The following is a 21,028-nucleotide window of genomic DNA, read 5'->3' as shown; positions in this document are numbered from 1 at the left end:
GATACCTCACATTTCAAGTATTGATCATCTTTAAAATGCACACAAGCAAAACAAAAAACAAACAAACAAACAAATCCCTCCTCAGCCCGAGATCAATCTGCCAGTTATTTCTCATGGGTCAACGACAATGACCTCCTTACTGGTCTCCCTCCCTATCCTCTGACCCCATCCCAATCTATTCTTCATAATAAGCCAGAATCAGCTTTTCAAAATACAAACCTTTTCATGTCCTTCTTACAGATATAATTAATGTGAAGTACATATATTTGAGGTCTTTGAAAATTTTAAATACTTGGGAATGGACAATGAAAACTGGTGAAATCATTTGTTGAACAGATTTGCAACGATAGGTAAATTCTCACCGTTAAATGACTGCTAAGAACTGGAGACAAACTTTAGACTGGCAATAATAAATGATGTTCTTTTATCACACATATCCTACAGTGTGCAAAAGCCATCTACTGTTGTAGTAATGCATTTTATAGATGTGCTATACACCTGTGCTACCGTAGCCACCAGCCACATGTAGCTCTTAAAATGTAATTAGTTCAACTGAGATATGCTACAAGTATAAAATACATTAGATTTTCAATTTCAAAGATTTAGCAAAACAATATAAACTATCTCTAATTTTTATATGATTATGTGTTGATATAAGATTGTTTATATGGAGTGAAATAAAATGTCTTACAATTAAGTTCACTTGGTTTTTCTTTTTTTCTAACATGGCTACTAGAAAATTTTAAATTGCGTATGTGGCAGAAATTATATTTCTATTGGACAGTACTGATCCAGGCACTACAACTTATTCAAAACTGGCTCACAGAATAACTTCACTTTCATCCATTTGGACAAATTCAATTATGTTAGCAAAAAGAAATACGACAAACTAGACTTAAATTTCCTCTAAGTTTTTCAAAATTACAAAGGATGACAAGAGACATGATTAGAATCTTTCTAGTCCAGTATTTTTATATTACATAGTAGCAGATTTTCACCATTACTTCCTTCACACTTTTTCATGAGGTATAAGAAGGTAATATTTTGAATGTATTAAACGTTTATAAGAAAATGCACATTTACAGTTCTATCAAGGAAGCCAATGGGAAATTGAAGGCTACAGATTCAAAGAGAGAAAGAAAATTCATCTAGGTTAGCATGATACCAGACTCTGAATTATTTCATGTAATCCTCAGAAGAGCTTTATGACTTAGGTTCTATATCCTTTCTTTCACTGCTGAGAATACTGATTCGGAGATGTTTTAGTAATTTGCCCAAAGTCATATAGCTAATAAGTGACATGGTCAGGATTCAAATCCAAATCTAAATCCAAAGACCAAGTTGTTGGAAGAAAATTCAATAAAGAAATTAAGTTTATGTTCAAAACTATATTTCCTCAGAAGAAAAAGAGTATTGGGCTGCTCTATAAAACTTAATTAAAATATTCTTCAATAGCTCTGCTTGGTTCAATCAAGATTATACACTACACTAGACAACTTGATTAAACAAGAAAGGCCTCAAGCTGAGAGGCCCTCCCCTCAGTGAGTTCAATTTTTCCCCTACTTTATAATTCTCAGAGTTACTACAATCATATGAACTTAATAAATACTAAGAAAGTCACTCACCTGGAACAGTACTACATATTTCTAAATGCCCAATCATTTTTTTAAAAAAGGAACTAGGAAAAGCCATTAAAAACTCTGAACGAGACTCTAAGACAACAATGTATTTAGCAAAACTTTTACAACCATGATATGTGCTTAATAATCACTAGGAATTATTCAATACATCGTGATTTTGAAAAATTCATATCATGGCAAGGGTCATAACAGTCTTACTCAAATCTAAAAGAGACTCACTTATTTTTTATAGACCCAAATCAGTCCTTAGTAAATTAGAAACTTAACTAAAGCAATCATGCCCAAGTCAACTTACCTCCTAATTAGGCATCTGAAAGACAGTGCAACTTGGAAGTAAAACAAATCACCTTAAGTTGCACTATCTGTCCACATTAACATTATATGCACCTCCCCCTCAAAAAATAATTTCATTATCGAGTACACTCTATAGATTCTAGAGAAATATTTGGAAACAAAACATAATTTGTGAATATAATTTGGCAAAAATTCCCTGCTGATTAACGATATGTGTAATGAACCTAAATAATATAGAAAGCAAGAAATTCTAGTTTCTTAGCCTACAGCCAAAATGACATTGAGAGGGTCTGGTCCTTTCCTTGTTTCATTTTATATTGCCAGGAGTCCTGGGTTTTATTTTGGTTTTTTGTTTTTGTTTTTTTTTTTGAGACACAGTCTGGCTCTGTCGCCCAGGATGGAGTGCAGTGGGGCGATCTCAGCTCACTTCTAGCTCCGCCTCCCGAGTTCACGCCATCCTCCTGCCTCAGCCTCCCAAGTAGCCGGGACTACAGGCACCCACCACCATGCCCGACTAATTTTTTGTATTTTTAGTAGAGACGGGGTTTCACTGTGTTAGCCAGGATGGTCTTGATCTCCTGACCTCGTGATCCGCCCGCCTTGGCCTCCCAAAGCATTGGTATTACAGGTGTGAGCCACCGCGCCCAGCCACCAGCAGCTCTTTTAAGCAATTGCTATGAGAAATTATTTCTCACAACATTATCCTCACCCTTATTAAAGCAATTCCATGAAACAATTTTAGTCCAAGTCCTGTCATTCCTGAGTAAACTTAGAAAAATTAACCTCTGTGTCTGAATTTCCCTACCTATAAAATGAGAGAAGTGAAGTATAACAACACATATGCCTTCTGCCTCATATTCTGCATTTACGGGAACTGAGGTAAAATAGTTCAGGCCTCATCTTCTCAGGAAGTTCTGTTTCTGCAATATGAAGAACATGCTATTCTTGTTTCTTTAGCATCAAAGCATTTATCACATGTTGTATCTCCCAACCAAAGTGTACATTATTTGACATCTGAAACTTCTCTTTATCTTGTATCCCAAGTAACTATCACGGTGTCTGATTTTTGGGAGTTCCATATACATTACTAAATAACCTACTCTCATTCCATCTTCAACAGTAACAATCTCTTGGACACAATTGAGTTTTATCCTCTTTAATCTCCAATGTAGTCACAGTAATTATATAAAATTTTAAATAACCATAAAGACCTATTAAACTGGCAAGATCTCCATTTTAAATATAATGGCTGATAAAGACTGAGAATATGTTTTGTTTGTTTTTCAAATTATACCACTAGGTCCACTCAAAGCCGTATTAATCATCTAACCAAAATAATAGAAATTAGATGGTCCACTGGCAAAAGAATTACATACCAAATGCTATCAGATACCACGGAGGTAAAGACAGTCCTGCTAGTCCAAATTTCACATTCTATTTTGTAGCACCATATCTGAGCAATAGGAAGTACATGAAAACATGTTTTGACTGAACTATAGTCAAAAAAAGATAATATGCCTAAAGATAGAGCAGTGGCAAGAAACCAAATTACTTCTTAAAGCAATCAGTAGGGCAAAGCACTGAACATTTAGAGAATATAAACGTGTCTTACATGGATAGTAAATCCTTAAGAAAGACTTAAAAAATAAAGGTGCAATTTTATCCCCACATGGCAACTTTCCTAGAGCTAGGGATGCTTGTTTGAGTTAGTCAGTCTTGTGGTTTTTTATCGGGTGAAGCAAGCCTAAGGTAAGTAGCATACTGCAAAAATGCAAATTAATGTATCCCCAAAGCTTGAAAGTAGTAATATATGCTTTTTCTATTTAATATAAACATTTTTAATGGAAGTTTATAGCTGAATCTCAGGGGAACTTAACCACCACTTAGAGTTGAGTTCATAAGAAAAAGTTCTATAAACTATACGTATTGCAGGCAAACATTTCTGTGTTCTTAGCCTGGTGTTAGGGAGATTAGAGGAAGGAGTACGTGAAATTTGCAGAGGTCTGTATTCCACTAGTAGAGGGGAGTAGGTAAGAAAGTGGGCTCTAGAACCACATAGCTTAAGGTTTGCTTCTCTACCTCCTAGCTAGGTGACCATAGGCAAATTAATTTTTCTAACTTCAGTATTTAATTGTTGTTGTTGTTGTTGTTGTTGTTATGTTTCTTATATAAATAGTTCCAGGAGTTTTCCTTTTGAATCAGAATAAAGACAGGAGTATTTTTAAATAACATATAAAGAAAATAAATAATAATGCAAGATTATCTTTTGTTGCAACATGTAATTATTATTTATTTTACCCCTAAGTTGCCTGTATTTTCTAAAGCAGGCTCTAATTTTTTATTAACTTTCACACTTTTTGGTATTAACAGAAATAGAAACAAAAACAAGACATGCAAATTACTAGTTGCCTTACCAAGCTCAGGGACTTTAGAAGCTATTATATATCATGACTTGAAGTGAGGATAACAGTAAAAAGAACTCCTTTTTATTGTTATGACAAATCACCTTGTGATGTAGGTTTCATATAAATGTTGGAGAGTTGTGCACTTGCTTGGAGATTTTTGAAAAAGACATCTAATGTTCTTTTTTGTATATCTGAGCTATTAGTTTTTAAGGTTATGATTACTTTTCAACATCATGGGAGGCTAGCAGGGGATGAATCCCTGATCTCACAAATGAACCTTCCCCCTCTTTGGGTATATTACTGTGGAGAATGCCTGGGTTTGGTGCTACATACTACGATTCTAAGCACTGGCCTGGGAAGCTTAACCACCATTTAGAATTTGTTTTTAAGAAAAAGTGCCAAATCGTGGTAAAATTACACCTAGTTTACCAACTCCTGGCCATAACTGGCCGATACTCCTGATGCTCTTTTCCCATTACCTACCACTTTAACAGTGCTCTCCATATATCCCAAATTATCATATGAGAATTCTAACCACCACTGGAGGATTTCCACGGATTAAATGGCTGCCATTAGCATGTATATAACTCGGCCATTGCTTATTTCTCTTGAAGAAAGTGGGAACTTACAGTATTTGCCATGTACAGAATGCTTCCAGAATATGCATTGTTTTCACTGTTTGAGAAGCAAAATTCTTTAATAGCTACATATACTAAATTATTTGCATTCAAATGTTTCGTTTTCTTCTATTATCAATCAAATTATAATTATTAATGTATAACTATCACAAATCTCTCCTTCCTAATTTGATTTCAGCAATACTCAAAATGCATAACGCTTTACACTATACCTTATCCTTTGCTTTAAGAGTTTAAGGTGTTTCAATATTTCTGCTTATATGCAAAAATGTATTATGTAATTCAACTGTATTCTGTAAAATAAATGGAAGTATTTCTTTTAAGGAAGCATTTATTTTTTAAAAAAAGGAAAAGTATCAAGTTGCTAATACAATGTGTTCATAATTACATTCTAAAACCAAGTGTAAAACCTGCTATTAAATTTGTTTTTAAGCATTAAAGTATGCAAAGACTTAGAAGCAGTTGCAAAAGTAGCTCTAGCAATTTTAGAAGCTGGGCAAGTTAATATATACTCTGAAAACCTGGTGACTACCAGGTATTTGCAAGCCATTTTTGCATGAAATATGAGGGCTTTTTCAGATAAAATACTTCATCTCCTTTGCACGAACACAAATTAAGAATACTGAGATTTTTGACAAGTGTGCCAAGATCATTTAATGGGGAATGAACAATCTTTTCAACAAATGGTGCTGGAACAACCATTATAACCACATGCAAAACAACAAAGTTGACCTTACCTCATACCAAACACAAAAATTAACTCAAAAGGAATCATAGACCTAAATGCAAGAGCTAAAACTATAAAACTCTGAAGAAAACACAGGGATAAACCTTCTTTACCTCAGATTTGGCGAAGGATTCTTAGACGTGACATTAAAATACAAACAACAAAAAAATACGTAATTTGAACTTAACAAAAGTAAAAGCTTTTGTGCTTCAAAAGATGTTATCAAGAAAGCAGACAACCCAGAAAATGGGGGGGGAAAAGTCACAAATCACATACCTGACAAAGGTATGTATCCAGGATACATAAAAACTCTTAAAACTCAATAATAAAAAAGACAAATAACCCCATCTAAAAATAGCCAAAGGATCTGAACAGACATCAAAGAAAATACGCAAATGCCAATAAGTAAATGAAAAGATCCTCAACATCGTTAGTTATTAGCAGACTGCAAATCAAAACTACAAGACACCACTTCGCCCCTACTAGGATGACTAGAATAAAAAACAGGTAATAGCAAGTGTTAACAAAGATGCAGAGAAATCTACACACTTATACACTGCAAGCAGGAATACAAAATAGTGCAGCCACTTTGGAAAAGGGTCTGGAAGTTCCTCCATGATTAAACAGAGTTACCATACGACTAAGAAATTCCACTTGTAGGTATATATCCCCAAAAGAATTTAAAACAGGTGATCAAACAAAACACTTGTACAGGAATGTTTATAGACACATTACCTGTAATAGCCAAAAAACAGAAACAACTTGTGTCCAGCAACTGATAAAGTAACATTACTAATTCTGAAAAGCACCCAAAGCCAAATGCCAAGGAGAAGGGGATTACTGTATTGCTCTCTGGGTGTAGATCTGCAAGGCTTCTGCACAGAAAGGAGAACAGGGGCTTCAACACTAGTCTACTATATGAAGTCAAAAGCTGCAGGACATTACAGACTGCCTCAGTAGGAACAAGTGAACTGAAATGAAAGTTGTAAGGAGACTTGTTACAAGGTTAAACCTAACCAAACTCCATGTCACCTTTTTATATCCTACACCTGGTGAAAGTAGGGAAATTCTCCGTTGTGATTTAAAAACATCTTACAATATTTGCAAATGTATTACTCCGTTATACCACCAAAAACTGTAGGTCTAAATACAGGCTTAACTCTATCATAGTTTTGGCAAGAAAATGTTACTTTACACTTACTGTTTAGCAATTCTGGTTGAAACAGACAGACTCACTCAGGTCACCCCAAATGCTGGGAGCAGGAAAATATTTTAAAGATACATACAGAAAGAAGAATGCCAGGTTTCACAGAGATTGAAATTCTTCATGACATGGCACATCCCTTCTAGTTAAAAAGCAGCTCTGATGAGGGACAGGAATTCTTGAAAATGGCCTTCAAAAGCCTAGTGAGATGACTGCTATTCCACTGCTTTCGACAAGTACCTTTGTTAAGATCAGCCAGCTGAGACCAGGGTGGCAAGGGTCACATCCTAGAGGACATGATCACAAATGTGTAAGCTACCATGAGGGCTGCTCCCTCAGCAGAAGCTGAGGCTCAGAGTATAGCTGGTCTCTGAACACAAAGCATCCTCTCTAGCTGAAATGATCACACTGAAGTCCAATATCCAATACAGTCGATATATTAGAACACAGAAAATGCAGGAATACCTAGTTTCATTGTACTTCATAGATACTGCCTTTTTTAAAAAAATTAATTGAAGGTTTGTGGCAACCCTGCATCAAGCAAGTCTTGCAGCACTGCCTTCCCAACAACAGATGTGCTCACTTCACGTCTCTAGTGTCACACTATGGTAATACAATATTTCAAACTTTTTCATTATCATTATGTCTGCTATGGTGATCTGTGATCAGTGATACTTGTTGTTACTATTTGTAATTGTCTTGGGGTGCCACAAACCATGCCTATAATACTGCAAACTTGATAAATGTTATGTGTCCTGGCCGGGCACGATGGCTCACGCTTGTAATCCCAGGACTTTGGGAGGCCATGGTGGCTGGATCACCTGAGGTCAGGAGTTCAAGACCAGCCTGGCCAACATGATGAAACCCCATCTCTACTAAAAATACAAAAATTAACCGGGTGTGGTGGTGCATACCTATAGTCCCAGCTACTCAGGAGGCTAAGGCAGGAAAATCGCTTGAATCTGCGAGGCAGAGGTTGCAATGAGCCGAGATCATGCCATTGCACTCCAGCCTTGGAGACAAAGAGAGACTCTGTCTCAAAAAAAAAAAAAAATTGTGTGTCCTGACTATTTCACCAACCAGCTGTTCCCCTCTGTCCCTCTTCTTGGGTCTTCCCATTCCCTGAGACATAACAATGTTGAAATTAGGCCAATTAACAACCCTACAATGGCCTCTAAGTGTCCGAGTGAAAGGAATAGTCAAGCATCTCTCATTTTAAAATCAAAATGTAGAAATGATTAAGTTCTGTAAGGAAGACAAGCTGCAAGCCAAGATAGGCCAAAGCTAGGCTTCTTTGGGCCAAAGAGTTGTGAATGCAAAAGAAAAGTTCTCGAAGAAAATTAAAAGTGCTACTCCAGTAAACACACAAATGATAAGAAAACGAAACAGCCTTCTTGTAGTATGAAGCAAGGTTGAGCAGTCTGGATAGAAGATTAACCACAACATTCCCCTAAACCAAAGCCTAATCCAGACCAAGACCCTAACTCTCTTCAACTCTATGAAAGCTCGGAGAGGTAACCAAGCTGCAGAAGAAGAGGTGGAAGCCAGCAGAGGTTGGTTACGAGGTTTAAGGAAAGAAGCTGTCTCCATAACATAAAAGTGCAAGGTGCAGTGGCACGATCTCAGCTCACTGCAACCTCCACCTCGCTGGTTCAAGCAATTCTCCTGCAGAGTCTCCCGAGTAGCTGGGACTACAGGCACCTGCCATCACACCCAGCTAATTTTTGTATTTTTAGTAGAGACAGGGTTTCACCATGTTGGCCAGGCTGGTCTCAAACTCCTGACCTCAGGTGAACTACCTGCTTCGACCTCTCAAAGTGCTGGGATTACAGGCGTGAGCCACCACGCCCAGCCTAAACAACTGATTTTCAAAAGGAGGTGAAACAGTCTTAAATGGGAAGAAGATGCCATCTAAGACTTTCTGAACTAGAGGCAGGACACATCAATGCCTGGCTTCAAAGCTTCAAAGGACAGGTTTACTCCCTTATCAGGGGAAAATGCAGCTGGTGACTCTAAGTTGAAGCCAATGTTCATGTACCACTCCAAAAATCCTAAGGCCCTTAAGAATTATGTTAAATCTACTTTGCCTGTGCTTTAGAAATGGAACTACAAAGCTTGGATGAGAGCACATTCGTTTGCAGCATGGTATACTGAATATTTTAAGCCCACTGTTGAGACCTACTGCTCAGCAAAAGATTCCTTTCAAAATATTACTGCTCAATGACAGTGCACCTCGCCACCCAAGAGTACTGATGGAGATGTACAAAGAGATTAATATCGTTTTCAGGCATTCTAACATAACATCCCTTCCGCAACCCACAGATCAAGGAGTCATTTCAACTTAGTATTTAAGAAATAAATTTCATAAGGCTATGGCTACCATAGATAGTGATTCCTCTGATGGATCTGGAAAAAGTCAATCGAAAATCTTCTAGAAAGGATTCACTATTCTAGATGTCATTAAGAACATTCATGATTCATGGGAGGAGGTCAAAATGTCAACATTAACAGGAGTTTGAAAGAAGTTGATGCAAACCCTTTAGGGATGACTCAGAAGGGTTCAAGACTTCAGGGGTGGAAGTAACTGCAGATATGGTAGAAACACTGAAAGAACTAGAATTAGAAGTGGAATCTAAAGATGTGACTAAATTGCTGCAATCTCATGATTAAAATTAAACAGATAAGGAGTTGCTTCTTATGGATGAGCAAAGAAAGTGTTTTATTGAGATGTAATCTACTCCTGGTGTTAAATCTATAAATTACACCTTGGGCGGTATGGCCATTTTCAAGATATTGATTCTTACTATCCACGAGCATGGAATGTTCTTCCATTTGTTTGTGTCCTCTTTTATTTCATTGAGCAGTGGTTTGTAGTTCTCCTTGAAGAGGTCCTTCACATCCCTTGTAAGTTGAATTCCAAGGTATTTTATTCTCTTTGTAGCAATTGTGAATGGGAGTTCACTCATGATTTGGCTCTGTTTGTGTTATTGGTGTATAGGAATGTTTGTGATTTTTGCACACTGATTTTGTATCCTGAGACTTTGCTGAAGTTGCTTATCAGCTTAAGGAGATGTTGCAAGGATCTAGAACTAGAAATACCATTTGACCCAGCCATTCCATTACTGGGTATATACCCAAAGGATTATAAATCATGCTACTATAAAGACGCATGCACACGTATGTTTATTGCGGCACTATTCACAATAGCAAAGACTTGGAACAAAACCAAATGTCCATCAGTGATAGAAATAAGAAAATGTGGCACATATACACCAAGGAATACTATGCAGCCATAAAAAAGGATGAGTTCATGTCCTTTGCAGGGACATGGATGAAGCTAGAAACCATCATTCTGTGCAAACTATCGCAAGGACAGAAAAACAAACACTGCATGTTCTCACTCACAGGTGGGAACTGAACAATGAGAACACTTGGACACAGGGTGAGGAACATCACACGCCAGGGCCTGTCGTGGGGTGGGGGAGGGGAGGGATAGCATTAGGAGGAATACCTCATGTAAATGATGAGTTAATGGGTGCAGGACACCAACATGGCACATGTATACATAAGCAACAAACCTGAACATTGTGCACATGTACCCTAGAACTTAAAGTATAATAATAATTTTTTTTAAAAAAAGAAAGAAATCTACTCCTGGTGAAGATGCTTGTGAATATTGTTGAAATGACAGCAAACAATTGAGAACAGCACATAAAATTAGTTGATAAAGCAGTGGCAGGGTTTGAGAGGACTGACTTCAACTTTGAAAGAAGTTCTACTGTGGGTAAAATGCTACCAAACAGCACAGCATGCTACAGGTACATCTTCCATGAAAGGAAGAGTACACTAAGGTGGCAAACTCCATCACTGTCTTATTTTAAGAAACTGCCACAGCTACCCCAAAATTCAGCAACCACCACCCTGATCAGTCAGCAACCATCAACAATAAGGAAAGATGCTCTAACAACAAAAAGATTATGAGTCGCTGACGGTTCTGATGATCGTTAGCATTTTTTCGCATTATTGTTAAATTAAGGTATATACACTTTTTAGACATGTTACTGCACACTTAATACACTACAGTATACTATAAACATAACTTTTACGTGCACTGGGAAACAGCAAATTCACGTAACTTGCTTTATTGCGGTATTCACTTTATTAAGGTGATCTGGAACCCAACCTGCAGTATCTCTGAGGTATGTCTGTATGCATCTCTATAGGTTATTCAACTTCTGCTTGAATTTCCTGCAAGTGCTGAAGAATGCCCTACCAAAAGACCATTGTCAGGCCATGCTAGCAGATTTTTAAATTATCTATTTGGACAAAATTTACCTTCAAGTAAACTTTGCCAGTTAACCTTAGATTCTTTTTCTAAAGCAACAAATAACAAGTTTATTCACATAACTAAGAACCCTTTAGGTATCTGATGGGAGCTCTCCTATTTCCCTTTAGCCCTCTGTAGACTAAATCTGCTGAGTAATTGAAACTTAAATTGTTCTTCCTATAACTTGATTCCAGTCCCATGACCATTTTGACTGTCCTCTTTGGGCATATCCTAGTATTTTCACAGCACTCTTTAAATATGCACTTGCAATTAAGAACAATACCCAGTTATTAGACCAGAATACTGTAGGATTATTAATTTTAAGGAACTGATCACTAATTTCATTAAGCCAATATATATTTTTCAGCAACTGTATCACACTGGTGGTTCATATTAAGGAAACAACCAATAAATTATTTGGATCTGCATTTATCACTATTAAATATTAATTGTATCCCCAAAAAACTTTTGGTAATATCAGCATAAGAACAGTTTAGTTTCAAAAATTTCATAATCGCCATCATCTCATATGACTGTAGTTAAAGCTACAGGGCCAAAATAAAACTGTGTTCAAAGCCTAGTTTTGTCACGTGGCACAGCAGCCTCCTACAGCAGCAGTCTTCCACTGGCCATATGAGATGCTCAACCCAGACAAAAAGTTTTCTAAATATCTTAAGAATATTGACCATGGCAACTGACACTTCACCCTAAATAAAGATTGTCTCAAAAAGAATGATGAATGTGGTTTTTAAGGCATGGTTTGAACTCTGGTAAGATTAAAAAGAAACTGTTGAGAGTTGTGCCAGCCTGGACTAAAAAAACAGTTCAAAATAAATAGAAACTTCGGGGCTCCAAATTTTTAATGGGCAAGAAGCAGGCCAAAAATGCTACTCAGATGCAACAAGGCTCATTATTAAAGAAAAGAAATAAATAAAGGACCTCTCAGAGGGTGGAGCCAAAAGCAGAAGAAAATAACAGGTGAAGGAACCAATACCAGGTAGCAGAACTGGGCCCTAATTAAGAAACACTCATTGTCCCCAATGTAGGGGACCCTAACAACATGTGCCTGGCTAGATTTCAGAATCGCTACAGATCAGCAGCTGCTACACGCCTCCCACTCTTTCCCTATTTGAATGGGAGTGTCTACTGAAGTTATCCTATGACTGCCTTGCCATTTTATGCTGGGTGTATCTTCAGTTCATAGATCTGTCTCCAGTCAAGAAGTGGGGCCTATTGCTTGTCACTCCTTTTAAAATCTAGGCTGAACTTGTGCCTTGTTTTGACCAACAGAATACAGCAGAAGTGGCATATAACTCAAGAAGCCTTGTAACTTCAGCTCTTGCCTTCTGGGAGCACTGCTGCTACTATGCACAAAGCCCAATTATTACTAGTAGAGAGGCTACATGAAAGACAGCCAATTGCTATGCCCACTGACATCTCCAGGTAACCAGCAGGCACTTGGGTAAGGACATCTGAAACCATAAACCAGGTGACTGAAGCCACTTAAGTAACTCCAGAAAAGAATATTAAAAAATAGAAAAAACCTGCCCAGCTAAGTCTAGCTCAAATAACAGAATCTTGAGCAAATAATTGTTATTGTAAGCCATTATATTTTGGGATTGTTACATAGCAACAGATAAGTGAGGCAGTGGTAAATAAGATAATGATGTATCTTACAAAGGATGGCATCTTAAGTTTATGAAATAAAACAGCAGCTCGATATGTGCTTTTTAAAAATATTAACATGAGGAAAAATGAGCAGGAATTCATGCAGTTGATATGAACGTAAAATAACACATGCCCACACACTACAACCACTATGTTCTGGATTAACGTTAAAAGATAGTTTTCAAAGTGTGACAATCACAAAGGAAATCCTCAGAATACTTTCCTAGTGCTAGCCAATCTCCCAACTCAAAATTGTTTATCTTTTTTGTTTGTTTGTTTTTGGGGTTTGTTTTTCTTTTTGAGACAAGGTCTCACTCTGTTGCCCTCCAGCCTCAGTCTCCCAAGTATCTTAAACTACAGGTGTGCACCACCACACCCGGCTAACTTTTAAATTTTAGTAGAGATGGGAGTCTCACTATATTGCCCAGGCTGGTCTCAAATTCTTGGGTTCAAGCAATCCTCCTGCCTTGGCTTCCCAAAGCACTGGGATTACAAGCATGAGCCATCATGTCCAGCCTCAAAATTTTAAACAGATAAGGGAGGAGTGAAATCAACTTGTAAGTATCATTGTCAATGTAAATGAAATCGATGGATGACATTCTTGATGTTACAAAATGAAAATTAAGGTCTGAATGTTTGTGTTTCCTTAAAAATCACATGCTGAAACCTATTACCAACGTGATGGTATAAGAAGATGAAGCCTTTGGGAGGTGATCAGGTCAGCAGTGCTCTGCTCTCAAGAATGGGATTAATATCCCTATTTTTTAAAAAAGGCCCCAGAGGCCAAGTGTGGTGGCACACATCTGTAATCCCAGCACTTTGGGAGGCTGAGGTAGGTGGATCACTTGAGGCCAAGAGTTCAAGGCCAGCCTGGCCAATATAGTGAAACCCCGTCTCTACTAAAAATACAAAAATTAGCTGAGCATGGTGGCACACACCTGTAATCCCAGCTACTCAGGAGGCTGATGCACGGGAATTGCTGGAGGTGGAGGTTGCGGTGAGCCAAGATCGCACCACTGCACTCCAGCCTAGGCAACACAGTGAGAGACTCCATCTCAAAAAAAAAAAAAAAAAAGGCAAGGCATGGTGGCTCATGCCTGTAATCCCAGCACTTTGGAAGTCCAAGGCGGGTGGATCACAAGGGCAAGAGATCAAGACCATCCTGGTCAACATGGCAAAATCCCGTCTCTACTAAAACACAAAAAGTTAGCCGGGCATGGTGGTGCACGCCTGTAGTCCCAGCTACTCAGGAGGCTGAGGCAGGGGAATTGCTTGAACCCAGGAGACGGAGATTGCAGTGGGCCGAGATTACACCACTGCACTCCAGCCTAGCCAACAGAGCAAGACTCCATCTCCAAAAGAAAAGAAAAGAGGGGAGGGGAAGGGAGGGGAGGGGAGGGGAGGGGAGGGGAGAAGAAAAGGGCCCCAGAGAGCTGCCATCCCCTTCTGCCATGTGAGAACACAAAGAAGATGCAATCAATGAGGAAGAGGCCTTCACCATACACTGAATCTGCTGGGACCTTGATTCTGGACTTCATGGCCTCCAGAGTTCTGGGCAATAAATTTCTGTTGTTTATAAATTACCCACTGTGAGGTACTATATTTTGTTATACCAGCCCAAACAGACTAAGACAAAAGAATAACACACTTGAATTATAGGTCTTTTTCAATTTTCAACTTCGACTCTTAGAATGTCACTAGATTACTGTAACTTAAAAGATAACCTAAGTGAGAATGCTGAATTTTTAGGCCATTTCTAAAAAAAAAAAAAATTTCAATAGACTAAAATTAATTTTTTTGAGGCCAAAACAAAATGGACACTATGCTCAATTTTAATATGGAGACATTTTATTAGGGAGGAACTATGTGTCACGAAAAAGCACCAGAATTCAGACAACCTTGGTCTAGTCCAGCAGGCTGACATAGGCAAAGCACTTAATTACTTTTAGCTTTGATTCCTTGACTATGATCAGTCAAACAGTTACTACCAGCACTCCAGAAGAGCCAAAAGGAACACAAATTTCACCGAAATCATAGCTAAGCATACAGAGATTATTAAACATAATTTTTTTTTTTTTTTTTTTTTTTTTTGAGACGGAGTCTCGCTCTGTCGCCCAAGCTGGAGTGCAGTGGCCGGATCTCAGCTCACTGCAAGCTCCGCCACCCGAGTTTACGCCATTCTCCTGCCTCAGCCTCCCCAGTAGCTGGGACTACAGGCGCCCGCCACCTCGCCCGGCTAGTTTTTTGTATTTTTTAGTAGAGACGGGGTTTCACCGTGTTAGCCAGGATGGTCTTGATCTCCTGACCTCGTGATCCGCCCGTCTCGGCCTCCCAAAGTGCTGGGATTACAGGCTTGAGCCACCGCGCCCAGCCAATTTTTTTTTTTTTTGAGACGAGTCTGACACTGTCACCCAGGCTGGAGTGCAGTGGCGTGATCTTGGCTCACTGCAGCCTCCATCTCCCGGGTTCAAGCAATTCTCCTGCCTCAGCCTCCCAAGTAGCTGGGATTACAGGTGCCCGCCACCACGCCCAGCTAATTTTTTGTATTGTTGGTAGAGATGGGGTCTCTTATGTTGGCCAGGCTGATCTCAAACTCCTAACCTCGTGATTCGCCCGCCTCGGCCTCCCAAAGTGCTGGGATTACAGGTGTGAGCCACCGCGCCCAGCCATTAAACAGCTACTTAAATTACTACGTAAATTTTAAATTACTACTAATACTAAATATTAGTACCTAATTAAAACCACCATACATAAAGCTCTTATTATATGCTAAATGTATGTTCATCTAATCCTATTTACAATCCTATAATGTACTATTACCCTATTTTACAAAATAGTAAACTGAGTCTTAAAGAGGTTAAGTAACTTTCCAAGGTCTCACAACCAGTTAGCGACAAAGCCAGGATCAAGCCCAGATCTTTTCAAATTCTTGAGCCAAAACTTTTTAATCCTATCCTCTGCTGCCTCCCGACAAGAGCCTCAACTCTAACCTCCAAATACAAAACAAGAATTTTGGTATCAAAAATACAACCAGGGAGCACAGCGTCACCAGCAATGGACTAGAAATCAGGAGACCTAAATTCTAATGCCAGTTCTATACTACCTACACATGGGCATAAGACAATGAGCAAGTGTGCCTCTGTGGGCTTCGTTTTTTAATCTTTGAGATCTGACTGAATATATTTCAAGAATTTGCCTTCCTAGCTGTGAAATTCTAATTCTCCTCATAATTTAAAAATTACATTAATTTAAATGTTATTTCCATAATGAACTATCCTATTCAATCAATTATCATATGTTAATATGCAAAAGCATATTAGAAAGCATGAAGATTTTCTGACCACTTACTAATTTCTCCCTCCTATGAACAAACTGCACTTGTTCTGGCACTTAACCATACACTCTTATGCTGACTTGTAAGAGCCTATATTGCTGACCTCTCCTGGTTATTAAACTCTCCCCTTTTATTCATTTTCCAAGCATATTTGTCTCACTGTTAGACTAATAGCCATAAGGACAGAGATATTTCTTCAGTATTTGTTGAATGAATAAATAAACTCAACAGAAAACAAAGGACATACAGCAATTCTTCCATAATTACATGTTGACTATATAGAAAATATTTTTCCCTCTCTAGCTTTAAAACCCCATTTTAACAGCTCAAGAGTGGATCTTCAGAAACTTCTACATACTTAATCATCTGTTTTATTTTGGACCACTAAGATTTCCAGTTATTCCAAGTTTCTTGATGTGTAATGAAAACCATTCAAATTTCATAAAACCATTCACTGAGCCTAGCACAACCACTAGAATATAAAGCAGGGGCTCAACCAAAAAAAAAAAAAAAAAAAGAATTGAGTCCAGCAAATAACCTTACAACAACCAATAAATCAAGTAAACCACTATGGTTATATTATATAAGGAAAACAGACTCAAACTACTTTCATGATATGGCTCAAACAAAGATGCTTGCAAAAGTATTCCTAACATAAAAGTGAAGGAAAAGAAATGTTAAAAAATGAAAAAGGCAATGGAAACCAAATAGGATTTAATGAAAAAGAAATCAGCATAGTTCCCAAATGAGAAATATCATATACTTGAAAATAAGAGCTTTATCTTCAAATACTGAAAATAATTTTGAAAAATGATCGGCCAGGCACGGTGGCTCACGCCTGTAATCCCAATACTTTGGGAGGCCGAGGTGGGCAGATCACAAGGTCAGGAGTTCAAGATCAGCCTGGCCAACACAGTGAAACCCCAACTCTTATAAAAATACAAAAAGTTAGCCAGGCGTGGTGGCAGGCACCTGTAATCCCAGCTACTAGGGAGGCTGATCATAAAGTAACACAAATGAGTCTGGGAACATTTCAGATTTAAGTAGAGTATCGGAAATGTTATTTCAAAAATCACTTTTACATAAATATAAGAAAAAGTAAAAAGACAAAATATAGATATTAAACTATACTTTTGAGAGGAGGAGGGGCAGGTGAATATAAATGGAAATGGAAAAATAAAGGGTCAGACACACTGACAGTGCTGTAACAGTCACCAAAATCAGAGAAAGATCATAAGCAGAAATGTGTGTACAACCAAGTCTCCCTTAGACCTAAATGATGTCCCTGAAGCATTTTTCAAACTTGAATAATCATTGTCCTGAGTCCATCCACTTATAAAGATTTATAATGTTATGCCACAATGAATATTTAAAACAACTCCTAGGTTTAGAATTACTACAGCAACTTTATGAATGTCACAAGAGGAAAAGTGTCATGGCAATAATAGATGTCACAAAAGGACAGTCTGGGCTAAGATGAAGACAATGTCTTGCCCTAACAAGAAAGCCAGTTAATATGAAATGAACCATGAAATGGAATGACCAAGTAGAAAATACACTGCCAAATCGTCAGATGCTGAATAAACAGTGTCAATGAATTATCTGAATTAAGAAAGGCTAAAAGGTTCTTGATGTTTTATCTTCAAAATATTTTAAAATAACACCCATTTAACAATTTATGAACGGTCTCTTTAAAAAGTCTACCATTTAAGAATAACCCGATTTTCCACAACATGGAAGCAAGTCCAATACTAATTGAAACAAAACTGCCAGGGGAAAAAAAAAGTCTTAAAATGCAACCATGTCACTGAAAGGTACAGGACAGTTGTACTGAATTTTCTTAAGTGGCATTAGGGACAATGAAACAGTGACTGAGTCTAATTCTACACTGCTACAAAGTGAGTGGAGTTGTCAATAATAATCAGGATCATTTCATTAAAATAATCCTCCTTGGAATTATCAGGCATTTAACAATCAGAGCAGAAATATTTTTCCTCTTCCAGGATTCTTAATGAAAGATAAAATCAGGAGTAAAAAGATGTAAACTCAACAAGCCAGAAGTGACACCTGTGTGACCACAAATTGAGAGTTAGTTTTATTCTGTGTGATTGCAAATTAAAGTTACTATTGCACACGGCCGGGGGGGGATTGAGAAACAACTTCAACCAACAGTTGGAAACAAATTACACGTGCTAACAGTTACACTCATTAGGAAATCCAGGATACTTTCAAAGAGAGTTATTTAGATGTTGCATTCATTTAAACGCAGGCGACGAACATCTCAGCCGCCTTCCTTTGCAGGATTCTGTGCCAAGCCCTTCCGAAGCTGGGGTTGATAAGGTCGACTCCAAGAAGAAAAGCAGCTCAAGTGGGAAATGGTATCCTCATATGGCCCAGAGAACCGGTGACGCACTAGGTGCTTGGAAAATAACCCATCGTTTACCTTGCTAGAAGCAGCTGGGTAGGGAAGAGGTCGTCCACGTGCACTATTGTTTTCCAGATATGTTTATTTATTTTTAACTTCTGCTTTGGTATCAATATCCTCAACCTCAGCCTAACGAGGAGAGGGGGGATGGCAGCGCCACTGGTGGTATTTGGGTGCAACACAAGTTTAAAAAATGAAAACACAACCTTTTTTTTTTTTTTTAATTGCAGTATACTCGGTGCCCTCACCTTTCTCCTCCTCCACACCTCTGCCATCACCCCACGCAGCTCTCCGCCGCCGCCACCTCGGGTCCCCATGACAACCCCACCCCAGGGCGGGCCCCCCTCCGCCGCCTCCCGGCCCTGCCAGCGACACTTGCCTGGCAAGGGGCGACTCCACCTGCCCTTGGCTCTCACTCTCCCCGCTCCTGAGAGGCGGACCAGGACCCCTCCAGGCGCGCGGGCCCAGTCCCGGCTGCAGGCACGACCCTCACCAGTCGGGGACGTGTGGAAGGGCGGCCGGGCACGAGCTGAGGAGGTTCCACCTCCAAAGCCCAAAACCCAAACGAGTGACGCGGGGCCGCGGGCCAAATGGGGTACTGCGGCCCCGCGCCCCTCTCTGGGCTGCCAAGGGGAGCCGAGGGGCAGGCGCAGTGGGCGAGACGGAACTCGTCCGTTTTCACAAACAACGACGCGTCGCGGCGGCAGGAGATGCTGGGGCCGAAGCTCACCTTGAAGGGATTGTTGAGATCCGGGTCGGCAAACGGGTTACTATCGAAATCCGACATCTCTCTGGCTCTCGGCGTCACCCACCCGACCCAGGCGCTGAGAGAGAGACGAGGCGAGGCCGCCGCCCCCCTGCGCGCTCACGTCGCCGCCGCCGAGCAGATCCGGGTGCAGCTCGCGGGCCACCCAGCCGGCCGCGCCACTGAGCATGCCCGGTGCGGCAGGCTCCCGGCCGCGGCGCCGCTCGCGTTCGCCGTCCGGTTCCTCCAGGTCCGGATCGCACGCTCCGGGCTTTGGCTGCGACCGAGTAGGGAGTTGGGACGTAGGAACCGGGAACTGAGAGCGGATGAAAAGCGTCCCACACGCCACTAGCCCGCGGGATTCTCGGAGAGTATGGGACGCTTCCCCTCCGCTCTCAGCCGGAGGCCGGCTGCGTCCGGCCCTGCTCGGTCTTCTGAAGACCAATTTCAAATCAGCTCCCCGGGGCCCAGCGTGACTTAGGGAAGTGGTGGCATTTTGTGGGAAGGACGCACACTTGCCAGGTTGGGGGAGGCAGCCCGAGTCGCGGGTCGCGCACCCCGGGAGCAGTGCCGTTAGACCATCGGACGCGGACACTGGAGAGGCCACTGCACCGCCAGCCGCAGATCACCTCCCCGGGGCGGGGACGCGGCCGCTGCTACGGGTTTTTGAGCACTCGTGACCCCACCTGAGAATCCCGGCCTCCCATCTTCCGGTCTCTCTGACTCTAAGTTGCTGCTAAATCACGGAGAGCAGCCTTGGCGCTGCCGGTCCCAGCTTGATCCAAGGAGCCTGGAGAATGAGATGAGATTCAGTCCGAAGGGCCGGCCCTGGCTGCCATCCTCCGGAATCTGCAAAATGGCTACTTCTTCAGAAATAATGGGAGAGGGATGGTAAGAGGCCAGAGATCAAGGCCCTCGAGTATTAACTCTAGCATTTGGGCACCAAATAGACACTTTTGGATTTTCCCTAGTCTTTTCCAACACCAAGGACGAGATGATCAAAAGATGTGTTAAGAAATTAATTTGTACTGGCCGGGCGCGGTGGCTGACGCCTGTAATCCCAACACTTTGGGAGGCCGAGGCGGGCGGATCACAAGGTCAGGAGTTCGAGACCAGCCTGGCCAATATGATGAAACCCCGTCTCTACTAAAAATACAAAAATTATCCGGGGGTGGTGGCGGACGCCCGTAGTCCCAGCTACTCAGGAGGCTGAGGCAGGAGAATCGCTTGAACCCGGGAGGCGGAGGTTGTAGTGAGCCGAGATCGGGCCACTGCATTCCAGCCTGGAAGACAGAGCGAGACTCCGTCTCAAAAAAAAAAATCAGTACCATTCCTTCCCCCCACCCCGCCCCACCACCAAACTTATTGAAAGAGCATCGCTTTCCTCACTTTTCCTTCTGCCCTAACAGAAAAGCACTTAGATGAAGCTACAGGAAGCCAGAATTCTTTTGACTTGGTGGGTACCGGAGGGTTGGAAGAATCTAGATTGAGTATTCCTTGGCCTTTGGGGAGCTTGCTCTATGCAAAGTCACCTAGGAAATGATACTTCCCCCACTGTGAAACACTAGCTAGAGATGACAGACAAAAAGCACATTTGTTGTAATCTCCCTTTGACGGGATC

The 21,028-nt window shown here is 40.4% G+C and overlaps 1 protein-coding gene across 3 annotated transcripts in view; it reads right to left on the bottom strand.

The window, feature by feature from the left end:
• Positions 1-19,504, bottom strand: part of SCAMP1 (secretory carrier membrane protein 1) — a 119,539-nt gene extending 100,035 nt beyond the window's left edge. For all 3 annotated transcript variants that reach the window (XM_078004923.1, XM_002804439.4, XM_015140319.3), the window contains exon 1: positions 19,393-19,504. Coding sequence is in view for 2 of the 3 variants with exons in the window: in XM_002804439.4 (XP_002804485.2) it covers positions 19,393-19,449 (57 nt within the window). In the remaining variant the exon portion in view is untranslated. The remainder of the gene's footprint in view (positions 1-19,392) is intronic.
• Positions 19,505-21,028: the final 1,524 nt, after the last annotated feature.

Source organism: Macaca mulatta, chromosome 6, assembly GCF_049350105.2.
Source record: "Macaca mulatta isolate MMU2019108-1 chromosome 6, T2T-MMU8v2.0, whole genome shotgun sequence".
Taxonomy (NCBI): domain Eukaryota; kingdom Metazoa; phylum Chordata; class Mammalia; order Primates; family Cercopithecidae; genus Macaca; species Macaca mulatta.
The sequence above is the reverse complement of the archived record's forward strand: the minus strand, read 5'-3'. Positions and strand labels throughout refer to the sequence as shown.